This window comes from Exophiala viscosa, assembly GCF_022695815.1.
Source record: "Exophiala viscosa unplaced genomic scaffold EDD37scaffold_5, whole genome shotgun sequence".
NCBI classification, from domain to species: Eukaryota; Fungi; Ascomycota; class Eurotiomycetes; order Chaetothyriales; family Herpotrichiellaceae; genus Exophiala; species Exophiala viscosa.
In genome coordinates this window covers 1,012,151-1,034,144 of record NW_026944357.1, presented here as the reverse complement: position 1 = coordinate 1,034,144, position 21,994 = coordinate 1,012,151, and the positions used below count along the sequence as shown (strand labels likewise).

The 21,994-nt window shown below is 51.3% G+C and overlaps 9 protein-coding genes across 9 annotated transcripts; 6 read left to right on the top strand and 3 right to left on the bottom strand.

Annotated features, from left to right (window-relative positions):
• Nucleotides 1-433: 433 nt before the first annotated feature.
• Nucleotides 434-1,301, top strand: EDD37DRAFT_650242 (uncharacterized protein; the record flags this gene model as incomplete). The annotated part of the gene is made up of 2 exons (XM_062818228.1): nucleotides 434-507; nucleotides 560-1,301. 2 exons carry the CDS (start codon nucleotides 434-436, stop codon nucleotides 1,299-1,301), a joined length of 816 nt encoding a protein of 271 aa, XP_062670250.1.
• A 1,124-nt stretch (nucleotides 1,302-2,425) lies between these two features.
• Nucleotides 2,426-4,378, top strand: EDD37DRAFT_410033 (purine nucleoside permease-domain-containing protein). The gene is made up of 5 exons (XM_062812438.1): nucleotides 2,426-3,110; nucleotides 3,178-3,207; nucleotides 3,257-3,301; nucleotides 3,352-3,396; nucleotides 3,448-4,378. The coding sequence occupies exons 1-5, from the start codon at nucleotides 2,701-2,703 to the stop codon at nucleotides 4,157-4,159; spliced, it is 1,242 nt and encodes a 413-aa protein (XP_062670249.1). The 5' UTR covers nucleotides 2,426-2,700; the 3' UTR covers nucleotides 4,160-4,378.
• On the bottom strand, nucleotides 4,379-5,894 carry EDD37DRAFT_410039 (phosphoglycerate mutase). Its single transcript, XM_062812439.1, has 3 exons — nucleotides 5,886-5,894; nucleotides 5,450-5,733; nucleotides 4,379-5,274 (listed from the first exon to the last, which is right to left on the bottom strand). Exons 2-3 carry the CDS (start codon nucleotides 5,496-5,498, stop codon nucleotides 4,598-4,600), a joined length of 726 nt encoding a protein of 241 aa, XP_062670248.1. The 5' UTR covers nucleotides 5,499-5,733; nucleotides 5,886-5,894; the 3' UTR covers nucleotides 4,379-4,597.
• A 575-nt stretch (nucleotides 5,895-6,469) lies between these two features.
• On the bottom strand, nucleotides 6,470-8,189 carry EDD37DRAFT_409956 (nitrogen metabolite repression protein nmrA). The gene is made up of 3 exons (XM_062812437.1): nucleotides 8,038-8,189; nucleotides 7,326-7,987; nucleotides 6,470-7,212 (listed from the first exon to the last, which is right to left on the bottom strand). The coding sequence occupies exons 2-3, from the start codon at nucleotides 7,970-7,972 to the stop codon at nucleotides 6,798-6,800; spliced, it is 1,062 nt and encodes a 353-aa protein (XP_062670247.1). The 5' UTR covers nucleotides 7,973-7,987; nucleotides 8,038-8,189; the 3' UTR covers nucleotides 6,470-6,797.
• A 1,018-nt stretch (nucleotides 8,190-9,207) lies between these two features.
• EDD37DRAFT_650239 (L-asparaginase) lies at nucleotides 9,208-11,179 on the bottom strand (the record flags this gene model as incomplete). Its single annotated transcript, XM_062818227.1, has 4 exons — nucleotides 9,208-10,325; nucleotides 10,526-10,728; nucleotides 10,835-11,096; nucleotides 11,146-11,179. The coding sequence occupies 4 exons, from the start codon at nucleotides 11,177-11,179 to the stop codon at nucleotides 9,208-9,210; spliced, it is 1,617 nt and encodes a 538-aa protein (XP_062670246.1).
• A 2,086-nt stretch (nucleotides 11,180-13,265) lies between these two features.
• On the top strand, nucleotides 13,266-15,074 carry EDD37DRAFT_409928 (WSC domain-containing protein). The gene is made up of 3 exons (XM_062812436.1): nucleotides 13,266-13,604; nucleotides 13,658-13,814; nucleotides 13,865-15,074. Exons 1-3 carry the CDS (start codon nucleotides 13,409-13,411, stop codon nucleotides 14,952-14,954), a joined length of 1,443 nt encoding a protein of 480 aa, XP_062670245.1. The 5' UTR covers nucleotides 13,266-13,408; the 3' UTR covers nucleotides 14,955-15,074.
• A 758-nt stretch (nucleotides 15,075-15,832) lies between these two features.
• EDD37DRAFT_630843 (uncharacterized protein) lies at nucleotides 15,833-16,030 on the top strand (the record flags this gene model as incomplete). The annotated part of the gene is made up of 1 exon (XM_062816607.1): nucleotides 15,833-16,030. A coding segment is annotated over one exon (152 nt), but the record flags the coding sequence as incomplete, so codon positions are not given.
• Nucleotides 16,031-17,673: 1,643 nt separating this feature from the next.
• Nucleotides 17,674-19,410, top strand: EDD37DRAFT_409869 (DNA-directed RNA polymerase). Its single transcript, XM_062812434.1, has 2 exons — nucleotides 17,674-18,533; nucleotides 18,634-19,410. The coding sequence occupies exons 1-2, from the start codon at nucleotides 18,030-18,032 to the stop codon at nucleotides 19,264-19,266; spliced, it is 1,137 nt and encodes a 378-aa protein (XP_062670243.1). The 5' UTR covers nucleotides 17,674-18,029; the 3' UTR covers nucleotides 19,267-19,410.
• Nucleotides 19,411-19,869: 459 nt separating this feature from the next.
• EDD37DRAFT_650235 (uncharacterized protein) lies at nucleotides 19,870-21,683 on the top strand (the record flags this gene model as incomplete). The annotated part of the gene is made up of 4 exons (XM_062818226.1): nucleotides 19,870-20,410; nucleotides 20,467-20,846; nucleotides 20,896-21,531; nucleotides 21,591-21,683. The coding sequence occupies 4 exons, from the start codon at nucleotides 19,870-19,872 to the stop codon at nucleotides 21,681-21,683; spliced, it is 1,650 nt and encodes a 549-aa protein (XP_062670242.1).
• Between the last annotated feature and the right edge of the window lie 311 nt (nucleotides 21,684-21,994).

Sequence of the window (21,994 nt, the reverse complement as noted above, 5' to 3'; positions counted from 1 at the left end):
GCCATTCTACACACAGACCTCAGATCCCTGTCCATCGAGGCCGTTTCTGCTCCACGATGATGACCTTTCCACCACTCACGCATCTCACGGCTCGCCTCAGTCTTGGTGATTGTCCACAATGTGGCTTGCCTTCTGACGTATGTTACTTCTTTTCGACCCAAGGCCACAACGAGATGGACAAGGTACAAGGGTTCATGAGACAGAACTGTCTCCAGCTTCTGTTCCAGCCATCCTCTCTTTTCCCTTCTGGAGCTCATGTCCTGACGTACTAATCCTGGTGTTTTGTTCCTGTTTCTTCTTTCCTTTCTCTCTATCCCTCACGAAATCCTCAACCGGTCGCAAAGTCGCGGTCGCATACGCATACGCCTTGTCTTCGTCCCGCTGCCAAAATACCCCGCATCCCTCAGCCAGAACCTCAATTGCGCCGGAAGCCATGGATAACCAGACTACCCAAGATCAAGAGCAGACCCAGGGTCACGAGCAGAAGAAGGACAAGCCGCTCCATGAGTGAGTGTCGCAACCATCAAAGGCCCATAGACTCTTGACTAACTCGGCGCAGACTCCTCACTCAATCGCTCGTAGACATCTACGTCGGTCCCGAATCCACTCACTGGACTATCCACGAAAGGCTCCTCTGCTACTACTCGCCTTTCTTCTCATCCATCTTCTACGCAGACGACAAGAACGAGGAAAAGAAGAAGCGAGGAAACAAGTCATATGGATTGCCCGATGAAGACGATTATCCTTTCGAGCTGTTGGTTGGCTGGCTCTACTCCAAGTCCATTCGCGCTCCTTCGACGGAGAAAGACATTGGTCCACTGCTAGAACTCTACCTCTTGTCCGACAAGTTCCAAATGAAGACGCTTTCAACAGCCGTCGTCGAGCATGTCCGAGATTTCTACCATAACACCTCCACCTATCCTGGACTTCGAAGAGTGCAGTACATTTATGCCGAGACCGATGAAGACAATGAGATGCGCGAGATGATGGTCTCCTCGGTGGCCCGTCAATTGACCACCGGCGACAAGATCCCTATACACTGGGCTGAGGCACTACAACGCAACGGACAGTTGGCCGTCGATATCATCCGAGCAATTCAACAGTGGCACATTGAAGAACGCAGCATCCCGGACGCCAGAGACGCCAGCGAGGCTCGAGGCAGACATGCGAACGGTGGCGGCTTCAGCGCAATCGAACGAGACAACGGCGAATCAACAGAAACGGCCGACACGAACCTAGGTGTCGAGAGCCTGAACAGTGGAGCAAGTGATGCGCCTGTGAAGAGCGACGCTGAAGAGTAAGTCTGTTCGTCGTGTCTGTTCGGGGTGAGAGCTGCGATTCTGTCGTGGTTTCCATCGCGGTCGACACCCCAGAACTCGTCTTCTCCTTTGCGATTGAAAGAAATGGTCAAGATTTGATGCTGAGCGAAAACCCCCAATTGAAGATTCTTGTTACAAAATTCATTCCCCCGACCACCGGACCGTCGAATTGAACCACCGGACAAAAATGATGATTGGAATGTTGTGGTATACGGGGAGGCTGAGGATGGGCCACGGGTCAGAGAAGCACCAGTCTCGGGAAACTCGAAGGCAACAACACGAAAAAGTAAATCTAGGTTGATGGCGCTGAGGGAAGGGTTCAGATTGTCTTCTGCAAGCCGCACAGAAAGCATGCTGCTGCTTTCTGCGTGGTTGGTGTATTTCATATATAATGTTAGTGCGTTTGGGAAGGGGGCTACTTGGAGCTGAATATCTATCTGGTCAGAGGTTACTTCTTCAACGTCGTTCAGAGTGTATCAAAGCAAATGTTATGTAAACAGGATGGAGAAGTTTCAATCGCCATCTTCTCGCGTATCGCATATCTTTTAAGTGCCTACGTAAGCCAAGGGATCGATAGCAACCTCATGATAAGTTCCCGATAAGCTAAACGCACACCTACACTCCAGCTATATCCCCCATATTCTTTTGATAGCTTGTATCCTGCCAACGGTGTCAACACAAGAATCAACATGCCCATTGGTCCCGAATGCAAGGTACGTCGTACTGACTGTCAAGCTAAGCATGCCTTCGCGACGGTCCTCAACGGGTGCCTCGGGACAGGGTAAATGCAGAGCAGATTACCTCACCGAACAAGTCAGTAACAGATACTGAGTTCGTTGGCTGTGCGCCTATCTATCTCGCTTCTCAGATGATGCAAAAGGCTCCATTCATGCCTCTACATACCTGATCCGGTATGACCGAGCCTTACCAGAGATAAGGAAAAGCGGGATGCCACTCACCTACTGCAGGTCCGCATCATTATACTTCCTTTCTCTGCCATATTTGCGGCACTCCATCTTTGGTACTCGCCACTAGCGCACAGATAACGACCTGCCCGGAGCTTCGAAGCTCCAATAATGGTCACTTCGTTATGCTGATCCAGGCACCGGAGTCAAATAGCTCGTCAACTACTACTGATATCGGTTTGTCTGCCCATCGGTGACACCCGATGCATACTGGAAGCTCGATCCACTGCAGCTACCTTGAGCTTCTTCCAGGGTAGCTTGGGAACCGCGTGGAGAGCTCGTCAAGCCGACGCCTCGGTATGCATGCACATAAGAGGTAGGTCCTTTCCACCTGCGCCAGTCTGTTGGGCTCTTCTTTTTCAATCGCGTGCCTTTAGAGCGTTCACAGTCCCGTTGCGCCATACCTACCAGTCGCCATGCGGTCCCTCCAATTCTCGAGCCTGCTGCTAGCAGCAGCAAGCTTCGTCTCAGCAACACCATTTGCGGAAAACCATGGAGTCAGCAAGCGAGCAACAACCATTGCTCCCAAGGTCTTTATCATCGATATGTTTGAGCCCGAAGGAGCCGCTTGGTGGGGAATTGACGAGTTCGATGTGCTCGCACAGAACATCACCATCCCCGGACTTTCTCCTCTATTCCCCGAGGTCCACTGTACAGCCGACGGCGACATTTGCCAGGTCATTACTGGAGAATCGGAAATCAACGCCGCTTCGTCTATCAGTGCCCTGGTCTTGAGCTCCGTATTCGACTTGACCAAGACATATTTCTTTGTTGCTGGTATTGCTGGTGTCAATCCAGAGGTAGCAACAACTGGTTCCGTCACATTGTAAGTTGTCATTGCCGCTCTAACACTCTTCCGGGTCGTGAATATATATGCTAACATCATGTCTTAGCGCACGCTATGCAGTCCAGGTCGCACTCCAGTGAGCCGAGCAACTTCTCAAGTTTCGATCTTTCCTAACATACCTGCAGGTACGAGTTCGACATTCGCGATCTGCCTGGCAACTTCACCACTGGGTAAGCAAGCTGCTATATCCACATCTGACAAAGACTGACCTGTCCTCCAGCTACATACCATTCAACACTGACAACCCAGCCGACTACCCGGCAGAGTATGCTAACCGCCCCAAACATATTTCCCTCAAAGACTAACACATCTACAGAATCTACGGCACCGAAGTCTTCGAGCTGAATCTGGCCCTCCGTGATGTCGCTATGGCCTTCGCATCAACAGCTGCTCTGAACGACACAGCCGATGCCGCAGCCTATCGCGCCAAATACGCCGCCGAGTCGATCTACGCCGCTGCCGCGCAGCCTCCCAGCGTCGTAGGCTGCGACGTCGCCACTTCCGATGTGTACTACAGCGGCACCCTCCTCTCCGAAGCCTTCGAGAACACCACTCGCATCTGGACCAACGGCTCAGGCGTCTACTGCTCGACGGCCCAAGAAGACAACGCCACTCTCGAGGCCATCCTGCGCGCCGCCAAGGCCAATATGACCGACTACTCGCGCGTCATCGTCATGCGGACCTCTTCAGACTTTGACCGCCCACCCCCAGGGATCAGCGAGATTCAGAATCTGCTGTACGTGGACCAAGGTGGTTTCTCGCCTGCCATTGCCAACATCTACCTCGCCGGTATCAAGGTCGTGATGGGCATCTTGGACGGATGGGACAGCACCTTCGAAGCGGGTGTCGTCCCGAACAACTATGTTGGCGACATCTTCGACACGCTGGGAGGTACCCCCGATTACGGCCTGCCCAGCTTTTTCATTAGCAAGCGTGACGTTGCCGCGAGAGCGCCAGAGGGCAATATGAGAATGCGAAGAGCGCAGCATAGCGCGGAGAGAAGGGCAGCTATGTTGAATGAGGTCTGAACAAACATGTGCAGCGCCGAGCCGGGACCAGGCGAATGGCCATGCTGACTGGTGGTCAAAACCCGACTAGTGTACGCCGGCCGTCCTGAATACGAAAAGGAGATTGAACCAGCATAATGGCTAATAGTAACGAAGTATATACATGAGTTTAAGAATGCACTGATGCAATAATGCACTGTACCTGCAATCCTATGATCCCTGTCTGGCCATCACGTTGGTCGCTCTCCACATAGCCTTTGACTCCCGCGCCATATTACCCCTGATTGTTCCATATAGCTATTCGTGCCATCCCGGTAATCTAAGGTCCTGAATGTGGCGCTCAAATCCACGCCAGCCATCTACCAACGTATATGCCTGCATATCAATTCATCTATATTGATCCTTGTTCTATCGCTGCCCTTTCGAGACCCGTACTCTGTGCCCACCCACAGTTCAACTTCACTCAACCTCAGGATTCGGAATCCTCATCCCCACAAGTAAAGCCCTCCTCTCAACATCTCCCCCACTATAACTCAACCCGCACACACCGCCGGGCTCCAACATAAATTCCAGTCGTACCGGCGCATCAACACTGAACCCCAACCACCTCTTCACAAAAGCCCGTAGTATATGCCCATGAGCCACGACAATCACATCATCCCTCCGTCCCTCCTTCAACGCCTTCCCGTGTATCTCCGTAATCCGACCAATAGCCCGGTTTAGACGTTCCCCAACTTGCGCCGGACTATCCCCGCCCTCACCTTGACACCCGTCGCGCCATATATCCCACGCCCTCTCCTTATCTAGACCCCTAGATTTTCGAAGGTCGCGAATCTGTTGCGTCAACAAACCCTCGTAGTCGCCGTAACCCCATTCGGCGATGTCCTCCGTAAAATCTGTCATCGCATCCAGTTCATCTCTGGGCGAAAAGTCCGCGTTGAGCAAGATGTCAAGGGTCTGCCGAGCCCGTTTGCGGGGACTGCATATTATGGCGGAGATTCTGTCAGGGTCGATCAACCGGCCCGACCCAAAGATTATGCTGGCGGTCTGGCGGATCTTGTCTTCGCCTTCAGGCAACAGGGGGATGTCTGCTTTGTTGCCGGTGTACCTGCCGTTGCGGGACCATTCGGTTTCGCCTGCCCAGAAAGGTCAATTGTCGTACAACAAAAGATCCCGCTGAAGTGGTGCTTGTCATGGGTGTAGTAAGTCCTGACGAAGGGTTGATGTCGTCGTGGCAAGGAAAAAGAATTTTCTGATGGATGGAGATGGAGATTGTATCGGGGTTGGGGCTAACTCGCAATTTTCACTTACCGTGGCGGATGAGGAAGACGCGAGGCGTCGCTGCGTCTTTATCTGACATTATTCAGGTATTGGGTAAGTCTCGATGTTGTATGTCGATTGAATCCCTCCGTACGGAGTATTGATACGACCTATTCGCCTTGGCCGTCGATCTCGATATCTGACTCGTGGCGAGCTGCCCGGTCAAAGCTCGGTTCAGATACCCGGCGAAGTGTTCCTCGACGCTGAGAGGCACGAACAGCTGCTGTGCGAGGATCACAATATCTTACAAGGTCGATATCTCAGACTTGTCTGTCCTTTTGAGAATCAAAGCACACCGATGTCAACGAATCGACCACGTGCAAATGGAAGTTTGAAGCTGCTGAACAAATCGACGTGAGCCTTGGCAGCATCCACATCCACAGGCCGGCCCATGAAGTCATTGTAAGCAAGCCTTGCGCTGACTTACCTAAGGCTGCGTTTGACGAAACTCGGCATTAGGTAGATTTCTTTACCTGTAGCAGTCTTATCTGATCTTGACAAAGCCAGAACCGAAAGACCCCGAGTGGCATGGAGAAGCGGGTACGTCATCTCTCATCTCTCACCGCTCCGTTCTGGCCCAGTATCTTCGGATACGGCCGATACTCACTTCAAGACTGAGAGTACGGGGGACGCGTACGAATCTAAGATCGGGAGATCTTATCTTCGACATGAATTGACGGTCAAAGAAAGAGAGGAGCAAGCCTCTCCGCTACTCTGGGAAAAAGCACCCCAACGGGGTCAAAGTCACCTGAGGATCCTCTTCGATAGCCTCAGATGATACGAGAGCCCCCTTGCGAAAGAACATCCGGGTGCACGGCTCCTTAGGTCCTATCGCCCCAGACCAAGAAAACGAATGAGCGGTCAGATAGCCTCCTGCATGCTGCGATTGTGGCGTCGCATCTCTCATAAGGCTCTTTTAGGCAGGTCGAATCCCAGCCTCACATTGGATACATCAACCACCATTGGCATCCACCCCTACACACCCCGAACCAAGACTTTGCGGGGAACAGCGCCAAAGGTGATTAGGAAAGTATAATTCGATATTTCGATTAATCTCGTTAGATAATAGCATCAGTTTGACATATTGATATGTCCTTCTTATCTCGAGGCGATATCGCTCAAAGCCGGCGCAAAGAAAGAAAGGGCCATTCGTGACGCCCCAAGCCCTCCACAAACCCTTTTCAACCCCAGAAATCAATGACCTAACCAGAGAAAGAAGTAGGTTACCCCAGGATCACCCTTTGTGCCAATGTTCCCATGCTATGCAGTTCCGATTCCCCTTTTTCCAAATATGCAAGAAAGATAAGAAGTCATAAGTCGTCATACACACCACACGCCACTAGGTGCTTTGAGTCTTGTCCATCATCCATGTCTTACCATTCGCTTCTTCCTCGGCCACAAAAGCTGTGGCAAAATACTCTGCTATCGACCGCCAACCGGGCCAGAGTGCCCGAGCGGTGTCGGTAAGCTTTCCCGGCTTCCCACACGAGGAGTCTTGACTGTTTCGACTGGTGACTGTATCGTTGCTGCCTTTTCTTCGGCCGATGTATTGGAAGTCCGATCCCGGAAAATAAGGGGCGTTGTAATGGCCAAACAGAATCTCAAGCGCAGAAAGCTGCTGTCGGTACCCGTTGGGGATACTGACTGCGACTTCGATTTGCTCATCGTACACGTAGTCGCACGGCAGGTCTAGTGCCTTGCTGAATGATTCGCACACTTGGATTGGTGTAAGATTCTCAAACGCAAGTGCGATCCTGAAAGACGATCAAATGTCAGCCGTGTTATCTTCAAGAACTCGCGCAACAGCCCTGGCCTGGTGAATGCCGAAAGATAAGGCAATGCAACCACTAAACATCATCTGACGTACCTTTGCCCCTTGCCCCATTTGCCAGGGCCATCCTTGATTATCTGTAGAACAGCCGGTCCGAAGTCATGCTCAACATCGAGCCAGGGTAATTTGATATCAGGGTGAAACGGTGCTCGCCACTCCACCGAGCCATCTTCCAAGAATTCCGTACAAAATAGTGGATATGGAAGGCTGGTGAAGTTGTTCGTGTAGATTCCAGCATAGACAAAGGTTGCAGGTAGTCCTAGCTGGCGTATGTAGTTCTCGACAGTAAACTTGGGAGCCCATAACGGAACTGAAGGCCACTTTGGATTGTGTATCGAGTGATCGGGCATGCTGCTATAGATGAAATGCTGGATGTTTCGCTTCTTGGCCGCATTGGCAAGTGCTTTGCCTATCTTAATCTCATCGCCCGCCAGAGGATTCGTGTTGATAAAGGCAATCTGAGCTCCCTCAAAGATGGTGTCCACTAGCACTGGATTGTCCAGCAGGGACCCTTCGAACAGTGTGACATTTGGTAGTTCAGCCAACTCCTCAGCGACCAAACCTTCGGTAGAGTACACTTGGGCACGAACACCATAGCCAACGGCTGTCACCGCTCGGATGAGCGAGGCTGCTTGTCGACCAGTACCATTGACGATGGCTATGGTCTTTTTCGTATTCGTCATGTGGTGACGATGAACCTTGGTGCTGTGATCAAAGCAACAGGACCCAACAATTGGGATATATCGGCGCGTGAATGACAGAAGGTTCAAAGTCAGAAAGTGATATAACTGCAAAGTAAATGCATACCAAATCGGGTATCGAGGGCATCAACAGAAATAAAAGAGCAACAGGAAAAGAGCCAAACAAGTAGAGAGTATCACACCATTCCGGCTGAGTATGACCCAAGTGTTGGGGCCATGAACAATATTGACATGGGAAAAACCCTCGACCACAAGAGGCAAGAGAGTATTGACTGGATTCCGTGCCGTAATTCGGTTCCATTCTGAGGACCTTGGCTGCGCAAATTCTCTGATGAGTTTTTCATACTTTCATCACCGCCAAACCTGATGCAGCTTATCCTTTACGTAACCATGTCAGTACAGAGTGTACCGCCGGCGGGCCAGGGCCGACCTCAGCACGCACCACCAAATTGTGCCATCACGTATGGAAAACTAGGGAATCGTACCTCCGAGGCCCATTAAATATGTCTCCAAAGCAAATGGGACTTGCTGGCGGAGTCGCACAAACCTGGAGGAGAAACAGAAGAAATAGTATGACGATGGATGACAGCCGGATTTCCGCAATTTTGCAGGGCCCAGTGCAGGGCACTATCACCCGAATGCATGCGGGGGAGTAGGCTGAAAGGCGGGGAGTGCACCTAGATAATACCCCTAGCTGATCCCTAACCTTGGGCGTAGGCGATGCGGCCCAACAATTGTCTCTCGGGCTTCGTCAGTGGCGCCTCACCGAAAGACAGCCTCCGTGGATGATGACTCTGACATCCTTTACTTAGAGCACGTTGGTTGCGATGAGTGGATTGATGAGGACCAGCCCATAACGCACTCTCGTCGTCACGCAATAACTCATCATCGAACCATGTGAGGAGTCGAGGCACCCATTTTGAGGCTGTCAATCCCAGCCCGGGCATCTCCGCGGCCCCATAGGCAACCCTGAAGGTACGGGCGTGGAAAAGGCTGCATGAGTCATTGGACTGCTGCAAGGCTCTTCTCCACCGGCGCATACAGTCGGGAAGCCACGAGGCACTGCTGTAACCAGATGCTGAATTGATGTGTCAAGGGTAAGGTCCCTCTGTAGCATGGCCAATAAGTGCCCGTAGACGCACTCCAAGATCGCATAGTCATGCCATGTGCCGGAACCTCTGGAATTCGGTTGAGTTGGCGTAGACTACCGGTGCTCGTCACCTAGTTTTATCATCATGACCAACTTCCAAGCCAGCCTGCTTCCAGGCCTCGGGCCTCTGACTTGCGTGAAGGCTCGCAGTTGGTAACTCTTCTTGATGGAGATGTGCACCCGCTTGTCGTAGTAGCATTACATGCGGAATCAAACCAGCATTTGCGGCTAAAAAAAGCGGTGTCCGACTTGCATTGTTGCGAATGTGCACCGATGCTCCCAACCCCAGCAGATAACGAAGTATGGCTAGGCTGGACCCTGTAGCAGCCAAGTGGACTGGCGTGTTACCAGAATAGTCTGGGCGATTCATAAGCTGGCTGTCATTCCGAAGCACGTCTTTGACCCTGTCAATATCACCACTGGCAATGCCATAGGCAATAGCAGTGAGTTGGGTGACCGGAGAAGACAATTCGCCTGTTGGATGACTGAAGATGATCCCGGAATTTTCGGTCAGCTCGCCCCGAATAGAAATCGCCATATCTCTGGCGACTGATTCCGGTGTCGCTCCTGGTAGTGCCAAAAGGTACGATAATTTCGTCAAAGCGGCTTCGCTGGTCATGTCGCCTCCTGCGACCACGCCAGCCCGGCCGAGAACCATGCCTGGCGCATAAAGTGGATTTACACTTCCAGTCAGGCACTGAGTGATATTGACAATGACAATACCTCGCTGCACTGCATCAGCAATCACTTTGAACAATTCGTTGTCGTGCCCACTTGGAGCGTTGCCAGCGCCGAAGGTCTCGAGCACCAGACCACGCAGATTCTCGGTTCTAAGCACTGCGTCCACCATTTTTGCAGTGATGCCCGGGAAAATGCGCAAACACGCCACGTGATGGATCTCAAGATCTGTTTGGATGCTGAAGGCTTGAAGGGTTGTCGGTCTCGTCACCATGTTCCATGCCACTGTGGTATCGACGGCGGTAATTCTGGCCAAAGGAGGAAGATTCGGAGAGGCGAATGCATCAAAAGCACTGGCGGATATTTTGGTCGACCTGTTGCCGCGGAACAAGGTAGAGTTGAAGCAAAGACAGACTTCCGGGATCATAAAGTGGGCTGCCACGTCTACCGCGTCCATGAGATTGTCCAGGGCATCGTTCTTTCGTTCGGCGAATGGAACTTGAGATCCTGCATCGAGTCAGCCTCCAATCATTGACTCCTCACCAACAAGGCCATCGGGTGGACTGAGTATTGCGGGATATTGTGAAGAACTATTCTTCATGGCCCCAGACCACTGAATTTCACAAAGACTCTCTTCTTCGCCAACGGTCATCCAACGGCGGCATGGCAAGAGACCTTGCAACTTGGGGTGTCATGTTTCCACTCACCGGTCAGTATGACAGGCTTGCCGAGATGCTGAAGCATAAAGCTCAAAGCTGAACAAGTATACGCCAGGCTATCCGTCCCGTGCAAAACGACAAAACCGTCAAACAACTTGTAGTTGCGTTGGATTGTTTGAGCGATTTGGGTCCAACCCCTGCTGTCGATGGAGGACGAATCAAGGAGTTCTTCAAATTCCAGTACGGCATACCTACAAACAACTTTCAGCAAACCCTCTTCCACAGGCGAATGTCTCAAGGCACCCAAAACACGGACTCAACACCTCCAACAACGGGTGAAGCATGATGATACCTTACCTTACACGTTTTCCGTATACGCTAGTAGGTGTCCTCAGACTTTGCAATCTGCCCACGCCGTTGGGACCATCGTGCAACCCGACCTCGATGGGATCATGATTGTGTCCGTCGTTGAACTCGGGCCGAGGCGCCATGCACCGCTCCAGGAAATTCCGTGCTGGAACAAGGCCATCTGAAGATTTTTGCATACAGATGGTCCCTCCGGTCATGATGATCAAGACTCTAGTCTCTGGGACATGACCTGCAGACATGTCGTTGACCACTAATCTTTCGTGAGCCATCGCAACAAGAGGGTACCCAGACATTATTACCTTCGTCCATAGGACTCGTTATTTCGCCGTCCATGTCTGTTCGTTGTTAGCTATGCCTAAAAATTCAACCTGTTCACAGCAGGGTCCTAACCGTCTAGGCCCCCAACGACCAAGCTTCCCACGAAAGAATGTGTTTCACCTAACTTGAGTCATTCGGAACATTGACGTGCTATGTCGTGGTCCAAATAATAATTTCCTTCCTCTGGTACAATTTTTTGGGATGGTTCTGCTGCAGGTCGCGGTACTCCGGACGCCAGACCACGTCCACGGGTTCGCTTAACTAGCGTAACGGTCTAATTGCGCGTACCTGTGCCAAAGCCTCACCAAGTAGACCTTGAGCGACTGAATTGGGAGCAGAACCACACTCTGTTCAGTTGGAGATTGACAGAAGTGAGGCTTCGCAGCTTCCGGTACGATTACATCTGGAAAATAAAGAGTGTGCAACGTCGTTTTGATAAGCTTCGACCATGGCTGAAGTACCAGGGTTGTAATTTCGCTGTCCCGGAAGATTGTTCATCTCAGGCAGGCCTGCCACGCCCCTTGCCTCCCTAACGGTCCCTGCATGAGCAAGCTTGGCAAGGGCTTAAAATGAATCGACTCACCCCTGGCTGTGAATGACGTTTGCTTTTGCTCATCTTCAAAGTCATAATCAACATCGGTCGTCTCATTGCTGTCTGACCTCAAGAGACTGAAAGGTGTGACTAACGCCATTTGCAATCATGGTTCGGCCTGTTCACAAGATACATCCGGTCTTCCAGAAAGACGACGACGGAGTTGCACAAGAGATGCTCTCATTTCAACTTCTATGCATGCCCTGGCCGTGATAGCCGCGAATGGGAGCTTGAGTAAGCACTCTGGTCAGAGCTGTGACAAGTCCTCCGGCTTCACTGTGCCAATCGATGGTGTTTGCGCATGGATGACAAGGGTTCTGAACCTCTGCCGGAAATTAGGAGACGGAAGCATGCAGAAATGATGACAAAGAAAGGCCATACCACACGTGCAACAACAAAGAAATTTCCTGGTAGATTTCATGCAAGACCTCTTCTGAAATTGCCGCTTGATCACAAACACAGGAGGCGGCCAGCAGGGATTGAGATTCCAGCCAGGTTGAACCATGGTTCTGCAACGGCTACAGGATGTGAGCCTGGCCATGGTAAGGACGCTGCGCAAACAGCTGATCACAAGTGTAAGATGAGTAGAGGGAGCTTGTGGATCTTTGTGCGTTCAGTGTCCTTTCTATTGTCTCTTATGCACGCTTGCTTTGAACTTTGCGGATTAAATGAGCAGCTCCTCTCGCTATGTGTTGCAGAACGCCAAATCGGACTGTCAGATTCACATCCATTGAGCTCTTTCGCTGAACCTCATGTTTTCTTGATCGTAGACAGCAATTGCACTGCTTGCAAAACAGGGTCGGGGTTTTCGAGCAGGCTGATCAGACCAGGGAGCAGTGACGCTGCGGTTGTCCGTCTCGGATGGTCGACCGTTGGGAAGAGCAATTGTGCCTAGCACTTTGTGAGCAGAGGATAACGAACGTGAATTTCCTGACAGTCGTTGAGCAAACCTATTTCGTCCGTCCGGTACGGCATTCTCAATTGATTGAGTGGCGGTGCACAGCTCCTTAAGAGGATCAGACAGTAACGCATTGTAGGAGAAAGAGGAACGTCTTGGTGAAGATACTGGTTCCAATCAGTCAAGCAACGGGAAAGAGACGGCGAGAGAAGGTCTGAAAATAGTTCTCCTCAGCGGCAAGCTGGACCGACAAAGAAGCTGCAACTTCTTTATACCGGACCCAAAAACCCGGTGAAGGAATTGCAGCCTGTTGGCTTCACTTGAAGCAGACGCAGATCGAACGACCATCTGAGGCCAACCGAGGCACCATATATGTACCGCACCGCACGGGACGATCTGAACAACAAGAAAATACATCCCCAACCACTATATTTCGCGGTAGGCGACCGCCATTTGCGGACAGGAGGATGTTTACTGACTGCATCACAGTTCTTCTCTTCCAATCTTCCCATCCACCAACTCTCACAATACTCGCATTTCATCGTCAACACCAACACACTCCTTTATCCAGCCATCTCGACACTCATTTGGTCCCTTCATCCATTCGGTCTTTACCACTTCCACACCCTTTCCAACACCACAACTCTTTATCAAACAAACCAATACCTACACAAAACTCTCGCAGGACGACGACTAAAGCACATACAAGTTCATACAAAGTCACAAACGTCTACAACACCTCTCGCGCGACAGGATGAATACCCGAGCAAAGCTCAAAGGTCACCTCGTCATGCCGGTCATGAAACTTCTCGCATTGTCCCTCTACATTCTTCCAGCTCAAGCCTTCTTCCGTCATCTCTGCTTCGGTGAACTCGCCAACGGTCGCATCGATCCTATAGTCTCTCCAGGTCAGCCATCGCAGCATCTCCATGTCACTTTTGGCGCTTCTAGTAAGTTCTGACTCTGCAAAACCCTGTGCTCGTTTGCTAACACCTTAGCACAGACCTCGGTTTCGATCCCACCCTTGACGAACTCTTGGACTCAAATTGCTCAAGCTGCTCCATCACACAAGACCATTCGGCATATTGGGCTCCACGCATGTACTTCCAGTACTCCAATGGCACCTTCGAAATGGTTCCAACCTCAGGCGGCATGACTGTGTATGTTAATATTTTTGTTGTGGCAATCCCTCAATTCTGACACAATCCAGGTACTACTTCACTGAAGGACCCTATGGCGACGGCTCAAACGTTACCGCGTTCCCCCAAAACTTCCGTATGATTGCTGGCAGCTCGACTAAGCGCACTTTTTACGGACCAGAACCAGATCCACCGATGTCAACCTGGGATTGGAGCGATACCACCCAGCAGTCACTCATGGAGAAGGCGCTCGGCTTCAACTGTTTGCATTATGATCAACCCCCAAACGAAGGCGCCTTGGATTACCACTACCTGCGCAATAAAACTTTCCTTGACTCCACCTGTACCGATGGGATCCGTGCCGAGTTGATGTTTCCATCCTGTTGGAATGGACAAGATCTAGACAGCGCCAATCACAGTACCCATATTGCATACCCAAACGAGGTCAAATATGGTTGGTGTCCTGATGATTATCCTGTTCGACTTCCAGTCTTGTTCTACGAAACCATCTACCAGACGAACTTGTTCAACAACATTGACGGACAGTTTGTGTTCTCCAATGGTGACCCTACTGGTTATGGCTATCATGGTGACTTCATCTGCGGTTGGAATGAAGGTGTGCTTCAAGAAGCTATCGACAGCACCGTCTGCACCGGTCTCAACAGTAGCGGCTTGCAAGAAGATTGCCCCATTTTCATTCTTCAGGATGAGGGAAATGCTACAGAATGCAAGCTGGACATGCCAGAAGCTCTGCAGAATGAGGCGATCAACTATATCCAGACACTTCCTGGCAACATCCCCATCCAATCCGGTCCTCAGTCTGCCACGTTCCCAGCAAACGCACCTTCAGTCCAGCCATCTGCAGCAATGCCAAATAGCACCACACTGCCGTCGCCTCCAATTCCGACCCCTGGACCTACAGCATTGACCTCATCGACCTCACAAAGCTCTTTCGATGTGTTGGCATCTACCACAATTGTTCAACCTGACTCGTTCACTACGATGACAACTTCATATGTGAGCGGCAACACAATTATTGAAATGATATTGGTCGAAGAAGTTGTTACCGTCACTAGCTTTGAGGGAGTGGAACCTACAGGAGGCGTCCGCAAACGTCATCTGCACAAGCATGGCCACAAAGCCCGACAGAATCTGTTCTAAGGCTGATATAGCTTGGTATAGCTGACCAAAGTGATGTCCCCTTGGGTATCCAGACACAAACCAGGCTGGCTTGGAAATAATCCTGGCAAATGTGCAGACACGGAAGTGCCTGGGGCACTGAGAATCATGATTGAATCATGATCAGAACGAAAGCAGTAGATTCTGCCGCAAAGGAGCTGGAGATCGATATCGCGGGCAAACGGGCTTTGTAACCTAGCTGATGATACATGAGTGAATAAAATGAGCTTGCAATGTGAAATTAAAATCTCCTCCGTCTCTCGGTTTCTTGTAGACTTCCTGAGTAGTTCTCATCCGGGGAAAAGAGAGTCACCAGAAACCCATCACGACCGTCAAAGATTGCGTTGTTGACCGCTATGCGAGCCCGCAAATATAGGTACGGTGGATCATATGCGCATCCTCAAAATGTCTCGAACGTGTACACGAAGCCGGCCATCCCGTTCAGACTACCAAATCAATTTATGAACTTGAACTTCTTATACCTGTTTCGTCTGCCCTCTTGAAACCATATTTGCTGTCTTGAGTGGAAAGCAAACTACCATGTCTACTACAAGGGAAAAGAAAGACGCGGCATCAATCATCGCCTCCGCGTCCCGGCGCACCAACAAGCCCGCTCCGACTTCATTCAAGAACGATAACAAAAAGCTAGTATGGTGCGAAACGACGTGGACGAATCTCAGTCATCAGGCGAAGAGGCTTGGGCTGTCTACTTTGCCGTACTTTGACCCGGAGACGATGCTGCTTTCAAGGGAGGTCAATCATAAGCTTTGGTTACAATTGGTAAGTCTGGGTGTTCATCCGGATGGGCTCTGGGTAGGTTGGTGTGCTGATGGCTGTTCAGGAACGGTTATGGGATTCATTGGGGCCGGACAAGGCGCCGTATGCGTCGCCATTGATGGTCGAGGGAGGGCAGGTTACTTGGCATTCTTTCCTGCCGGGGGATAAGGGCAATGAGGTCGAGGTCTTTGCGAATATCGTCGATGCTTTTATGAGTGGCGCGCCACGGCCGGGACATTATGATGACTGATGACTGGGTATGGGGATTGGGTATGTGTACATTGGCAGAGCTACGACTGTAGGCATTCATGCATATGCAGGTCATGAGGATTGTATGTTGACGAGCTATTGTAACCTTAAGAGAATGATGGCAGCCTCTGGCTGAGGGCTTCCGGCGAAGGCCTTGTTGCGCCATGCGCTGGTCCATCCAATCGAGAGATCCTCTGGCATTCCTCATCTGTGTGTAAAGGGCAACACGCGTTGGGAAAGACCAGCAGACATAGGGAGCAGTGCTCCTGCTCTGCAATGCAGCCTTTGTAGAGGCGACAGAAATAGCGAGTCGAAGCGACATCTCAAAGCTATGAGTTGCTGTTGTCTGCGAGTAACCTGCCATCTTGAAGTGCGCCATTTTTGAGCAAGCCATCACGATATGCAAGCTTGATCTGCAGTACCCGAGCGAGGCTTGAGCACGCTCGTTAAAAGGTTTCGAATGACCAGTTCTGGCTACAACCTTGTGGCACCATCAGCGCACGAGATGACCACCTGGAAGCTCCTGTTGCGCAGTCAAAAACGACGAGAAGTGACCATGACTAACCTCTTCATTTTGGTCCGGCTGCTTCGCCCACGATTGTATTCCGTAGGTCCGATGTGTTCCAAGAGCATAGCGCGGCCATCGTTGTCGGCGGATACTACTGACAAGCCTGCCGTCGCTTCATAGTCATGTCATAGGCGAGTCACTTGTCTGGTGTCTGCTGACCCTACCTTCCCAGCCATCAAGTGGAGAGCGCGCAGCAGCACGGCATAGCATGGCCGGGTTTGAGGTCTTTAAGTTGTCCTAGTTTAGAGGACTGCGGATTGTGCGTAGGGGATGCACTCTATGATGTACAAGCAATCTCGAGCAGGGCGCCAGAACTGGTGTTTCATGTTTCAGGAATTCATGGGTGGATGGGGAGCAAGGAGCTGAACACCTTAGGGAACAACATTTCTCCGCGCATGATTCTAGGTATTGGCATACGCGCCTATTGATTGGTCCTAAGGGAGTGCACTAGGTATTTATGCCCCTGAAGCTGTCAACGACAGCATTCTTTCTTTGCCAACCTTCCCTTCTTTTCATTGTTCAACCCTTTGACCTCTTGGTACTCTCCACTGTCGACCTATCCTCAAATTCCAAGCCATGGGTTCTCCTTCTTACCCCAGCCTTTTCTGACCTGGAACCCGCTGCACAGCCACGCTTCCATCATCCTGGGGTCCAAGCTCGGCGATCGCTTCCAGCTCACTCTACGGAGTAAGCGAGACCAGATCTCTTGCTCGACTCAATGACCAGAGCTTCGGGGTGGCTAGCGACTGTGGTCCGCAACGATTGCTATTCGAGGAATGGTACTACCTCGCCTCAAGACGATCGTATTGATGTCAATAGAATGCCATGTTCCACATATCCCTTGCTTACTATTGTCCAAACAGCTCGACACTTCACGCCCTCCCTCGGACCTGCCGGCGAATGCTAACCACTGCAAAGATCTATATAGAAGCATGCCAGAATGCTTCAGACCATCTTTCAAGGCTTGCACTCATTTCATACCGTCACTCACTCATTGACCACTCACCTCACAACTGTGGCGGGTTAGCCGATCGTTCGTTTCTTTCTTATTCACACTCTTTGTGGTTTCCCTGGCGCTGACAATACATTCGTTGGTGTTCATATCGATCCCAGTCAAGTATCTGTCCTTTGTTTGCAATGGCCATCCGGTAGGCAGTCATTCATCCGATAGTTCTGCCTCACCACCTAGGACCCTTTGTCTATTGTCACCAGTGTCACTATTCGTTGGCTCTACTGCTTTGTCATTACGAACAATAAGTGACTTCGAAGTGGTACTTCTTTGTACTTAGCCGTCCCGCTTCGCTGCCGCCAGGATTATTTCTGGCTACAGATCTGCTTCTTCTCTTTCAGAGGCTCCATCCGCAAAGATTCAACTCTACCACTACACATCTCAATTTCTCCAGCTGAATAGCAGTACAACGTTCTGCGTTATTACACAACACGAATACACCACCAGATTCAACATGGTCTCCTCAATCAGCATGATGGTTACGGCTGTCTTTCTAGTCCTTGCCACCTCGGTCAACGCCCATATGATAATGCTCACCCCAACTCCCTATGGCAAATCCACTCTCAACAATTCAAATCTCGCCCCGGACGGTAGCGACTTCCCTTGCAAGCTCCGACCCGGGGTCTACGACTTGGAAGGCGCCGAGAACATCATGGCAGTGGGTTCTACTTATGACCTGTCGTTCATGGGAGAAGCCGCTCACGGAGGCGGCTCCTGCCAAGTGAGTTTGACGACCGATCTTCAACCTAGCAAAGATACCCAATGGAGCGTGATAAAAAGTATCGAAGGTGGTTGTCCGACCAACTTCACTGGCAACTTGGGAGATGATAGCAATGGCGCCGCAGTTGGTATGGCCTCAGTTTTTAACTTCACCATTCCAGAAGGTATCTCGCCGGGCCAATATACCATCGCGTGGAGCTGGGTCAATCGCGTGGGCAACCGTGAATATTACATGAATGTAAGTATTTTTCTCCCTGAAAGGCAGTGCACTGCCTTCAACGGCACTGCCTTTCGCATTGCCCCTGTTCTTACCGATACAGCTTACTGACGTTTCGCAGTGTGGACCAGCAACTATTATCGCGCCCAAGAAGAAGAGGTATGCCCCGGCTCCGATCGAGAAGCGCGACACTTCGTTCCCAAATTTGTTTGTCGCCAATCTAATTGGCATCAATAATTGCGTCACTTACGAGGACTTCGACTATGTTTATCCAAACCCAGGCTCGGTCGTTCAAAGCGCTGGGACCGGACCTTACACTACTTTGTCTTGCGCCGCCGCAACCGGCAACAATGCTCCGCAAACACCTACCGCCACTGGACCTGTGACCGGATCCATGACAGAGACTGCAGTTGCGACCTCTGCAACATCTGCCTCTTCACCAACATTTGCTGGTTCTTCAGCCGCGGCAACAACCTTGTCAGCCACCAGTGTCCAAATCGTTCCCGTTTCGACAACTTCCGCAGCCACTACACCAGCGACCTCAGTCGTCAGCTCCAGCAGCTCAGTATCTGGCTCTGCCGGTGCCATGTCTGGGCTGTGCAGCGATGAAGGTGCTTGGGCATGTAGCGCAGACGGAAGCAAATTTCAGAGATGTGCGTCAGGGTCTTGGTCGGCTGTCATCCAAATGCCTGCCGGTGTTTCCTGCAGTCCAGGAATCGCCGACACTCTCAATGAGACCCTTGTTAAAGACTAGGACGGGTTGCTCAGTTTGGCGCTATCGAAGGTTTCGAAACAAACCATTGTTTTTACATTCCCAACATCACGAGCTGGACTCGGGGACCTGAACATTTGGGGCGTCATGATCAGATTACCTTTCAGTGCACATCATTCACAGCTCATGGAAACCTCCGAAATGCTGCAGGGGTTGAGATCTTGTCGGCCAGGTGTTCATAAAAGCCGTGGATGACCGAGGGGCCTTTTGACCCAGGACGGAAGGCTGCTGGGACCACTCTAGTATTGTATTTATCGGGAGCCATTCGAGATGTACAATCAGTCATTCAAGTACGAGACACAGATAAAAACGATTGACAAATCACGGTTGCAAATCCCCACAAACCATTCCCATCGACCTATATATGATCATCCTTCTGCTTACGTTCGTGTAATGTAGTACTGACCGTAAAAGCGGCGGGCTATCTCGGGCCAATTTTCCACGTGACATTGCCGTTCGGCCATCGAGTTCGACGAGGTTCCGCCTTGAGTTCTTCCGTGCCCAGACGACTTCAATACTACAACCCTCTAGTGAGACTGCCATCTCTCTCGCTGTGACAATCTGCAGACACGACAGAAAGACATCATGTCAACGACGGGCACAGCCGAAAGACTCGATGCTGCCATAGCCGAATTCTTTTCGTCATGGAACATCTACACCACACTCCTCATTGTCCTTTTGGTCGTCTTTCTCACCTATCCGCTGCTTACTAGCACGGAACCTGACACACATCCATTCCTGTTGGCCAGGCAAGCACAAATAGCACCAATCCGCCATCAGGGTGAGTCTGCCGTCTACCGAGCTGTTGACATCCCTCATGGTTACCCTCTCCGTGCTGGTCTGGGGGTTAAAGACCCCGGTGCTCCACGATGGAGCTCAGGCCGACCAGGCGATCTCCGGGATATTTGGAGGGCTGCTGTTCGTGGCGCCGCCATGGAGGATGGTACTCCTACAGGAGAGAAAGGCAAGATCCTGACTATCTTGGGAAGTGAGAAAGTCGTGGAGCATCAATTTGACGATCTTACCCTTGCTATCAACGTCATTGGCCAGTATGTGAAGCGCAACAACGGACAGTCAGTCGCTGTGTGCCTTTCGAATTCGGTAGAGCTGCTGTCCGTCATCTTCGGTACGTTGAAGCATTCTGTGATGTTTGTGTTCTGTATCTTAACGTGCATGGTACAGCTGGCTCGTTCTACGGCTTCTCGACGGTCCTCCTTCCATATGGTCTTCCGCAAGACAAAATCAACTCCCTCCTCGCAAAGACTTCCGCAGATCATGTTATCGCCGAGGCTGGTGTTTTGAACCTTGACAGCCTGCCCTCGGCCAACAAAGCCTTGAAGGACGTCATTTGGGTCACCAAGCCTGGCAGTCAGCACATGGACTGGTCTGATGATGCTCCGAAAGGCTTCACCATCAATTCGTGGCAGGGACTGGTAGAGAAGAACAAACGTGGGACCAACGCTGAAGTCCTACCTCTGGACAAAGACTCCAAGGTACCGCCAGTGTCTATCTTCTGCGAAGCTCCTAATGGTACATTCGACCTGGTCAAATACACGTCCGAGGTAAGGATGTCATATCTCATCTAGGTCAAGCTAGTTCTAACAACCACAGAACCTCATCTCCGGCACCGCCGCACTGACTGCTACTCTGGCACGGGCATACAAAATATCACCGTCCGACATACTGCACCCAACCACAAGCCTCACGGACAGTTACACACTCTGCTGGACGCTTGGCGCGCTCTACGCCAATGCATCTGTGGCCTTGAACTCCGTCGCCGGCGACAATGTCGACCTCGTATCCGCCGCCTCCCCGAGTAATCCAACGATCGTGATTTCAGCACCACCAACCGTCCAAACATACCTGTACAATCCCGCCACGGTCCTGCCCTCGACGATCTCGAAATACATGTCCAGCCGCACTCTTGAGAACGGCAACCTACCTTCCAAAAGTGGGGGACAATCTGCCCTGCCGAAACTGCGCGTCTTGCTCATTCCACAGCCCGCAGCGCCCGCCCCGCAGATTCGCTTGCCCTCGTCGGCGCTGCACAGCCTGCGCACTCATCTCCATGCGCGGGTTGGATATGCTTTGACCACGCCGTTCGTGGCCGGGGCCATTGCGCAGACGAATATCCTTGATTACCGCGATAAGGGGGCTCGAGTGTGTGTGGGCGCACCGCTGAGCTCGGTCGAGGTCAATCTCAACGGCGAGGAGGATGGCATGGGCTCTCATAATCCGAAGGGACCGGTATGTTTTGTTCTTCATTCTCTTTAAAAATAAACGAGACCATTGCTGACACAATTTAGATAACGGTCAAAGGACCTGCGGTTGTCGGTGGGAAGATCACCCTCGACATCGATGGCCAAATTGATGACGATCACACTTTGCTGTTGCCATAAGCTCTGAGATACTGACTCGAGAGCAGCTTCATCATGAAGAAGAAAAGTAAAGATACGCCTCATGAAATGGACGTTCTGAAAATAGATTCAAGATTCTGATTTCTCCAGTCCTCCTCTTCTTCCTAGTACTCGCCCTCCGCTGCTGGTATGCAGGTCCCACTGTCGTAGGACGCTGATTCTCGACGCAGGCTCGGCCATCATTGTAGCACTCTTTCTCCCGTGCTATGACCGATCTAGCCATTAGCTATTTTGCGCGACTGCACCGTGATCTTACAGTATCGTGGAAGTATGCGCATCAGCGTAACGGCGCT

Excerpts from the sequence above, each read along its gene's own strand:
- EDD37DRAFT_410039 (XM_062812439.1), bottom strand. The coding sequence starts at position 5,498 with ATGTCAGATAAAGACGCAGCGACGCCTCGCGTCTTCCTCATCCGCCAC. Across the intron at positions 5,275-5,449 it reads CGTCTTCCTCATCCGCCACG|GCGAAACCGAATGGTCCCGC; the intron begins GTAAGTGAAAAT and ends CTTTCTGGGCAG.
- EDD37DRAFT_410033 (XM_062812438.1), top strand. The coding sequence starts at position 2,701 with ATGCGGTCCCTCCAATTCTCGAGCCTGCTGCTAGCAGCAGCAAGCTTC. Across the intron at positions 3,208-3,256 it reads GCAGTCCAGGTCGCACTCCA|GTACGAGTTCGACATTCGCG; the intron begins GTGAGCCGAGCA and ends ACATACCTGCAG. Across the intron at positions 3,302-3,351 it reads CCTGGCAACTTCACCACTGG|CTACATACCATTCAACACTG; the intron begins GTAAGCAAGCTG and ends CCTGTCCTCCAG.
- EDD37DRAFT_409956 (XM_062812437.1), bottom strand. The coding sequence starts at position 7,972 with ATGACGAATACGAAAAAGACCATAGCCATCGTCAATGGTACTGGTCGA. Across the intron at positions 7,213-7,325 it reads AAATGGGGCAAGGGGCAAAG|GATCGCACTTGCGTTTGAGA; the intron begins GTACGTCAGATG and ends ATCGTCTTTCAG.
- EDD37DRAFT_409869 (XM_062812434.1), top strand. The coding sequence starts at position 18,030 with ATGGTCTCCTCAATCAGCATGATGGTTACGGCTGTCTTTCTAGTCCTT. Across the intron at positions 18,534-18,633 it reads ACCGTGAATATTACATGAAT|TGTGGACCAGCAACTATTAT; the intron begins GTAAGTATTTTT and ends GACGTTTCGCAG.
- EDD37DRAFT_409928 (XM_062812436.1), top strand. The coding sequence starts at position 13,409 with ATGAATACCCGAGCAAAGCTCAAAGGTCACCTCGTCATGCCGGTCATG. Across the intron at positions 13,605-13,657 it reads TGTCACTTTTGGCGCTTCTA|ACCTCGGTTTCGATCCCACC; the intron begins GTAAGTTCTGAC and ends ACCTTAGCACAG. Across the intron at positions 13,815-13,864 it reads ACCTCAGGCGGCATGACTGT|GTACTACTTCACTGAAGGAC; the intron begins GTATGTTAATAT and ends GACACAATCCAG.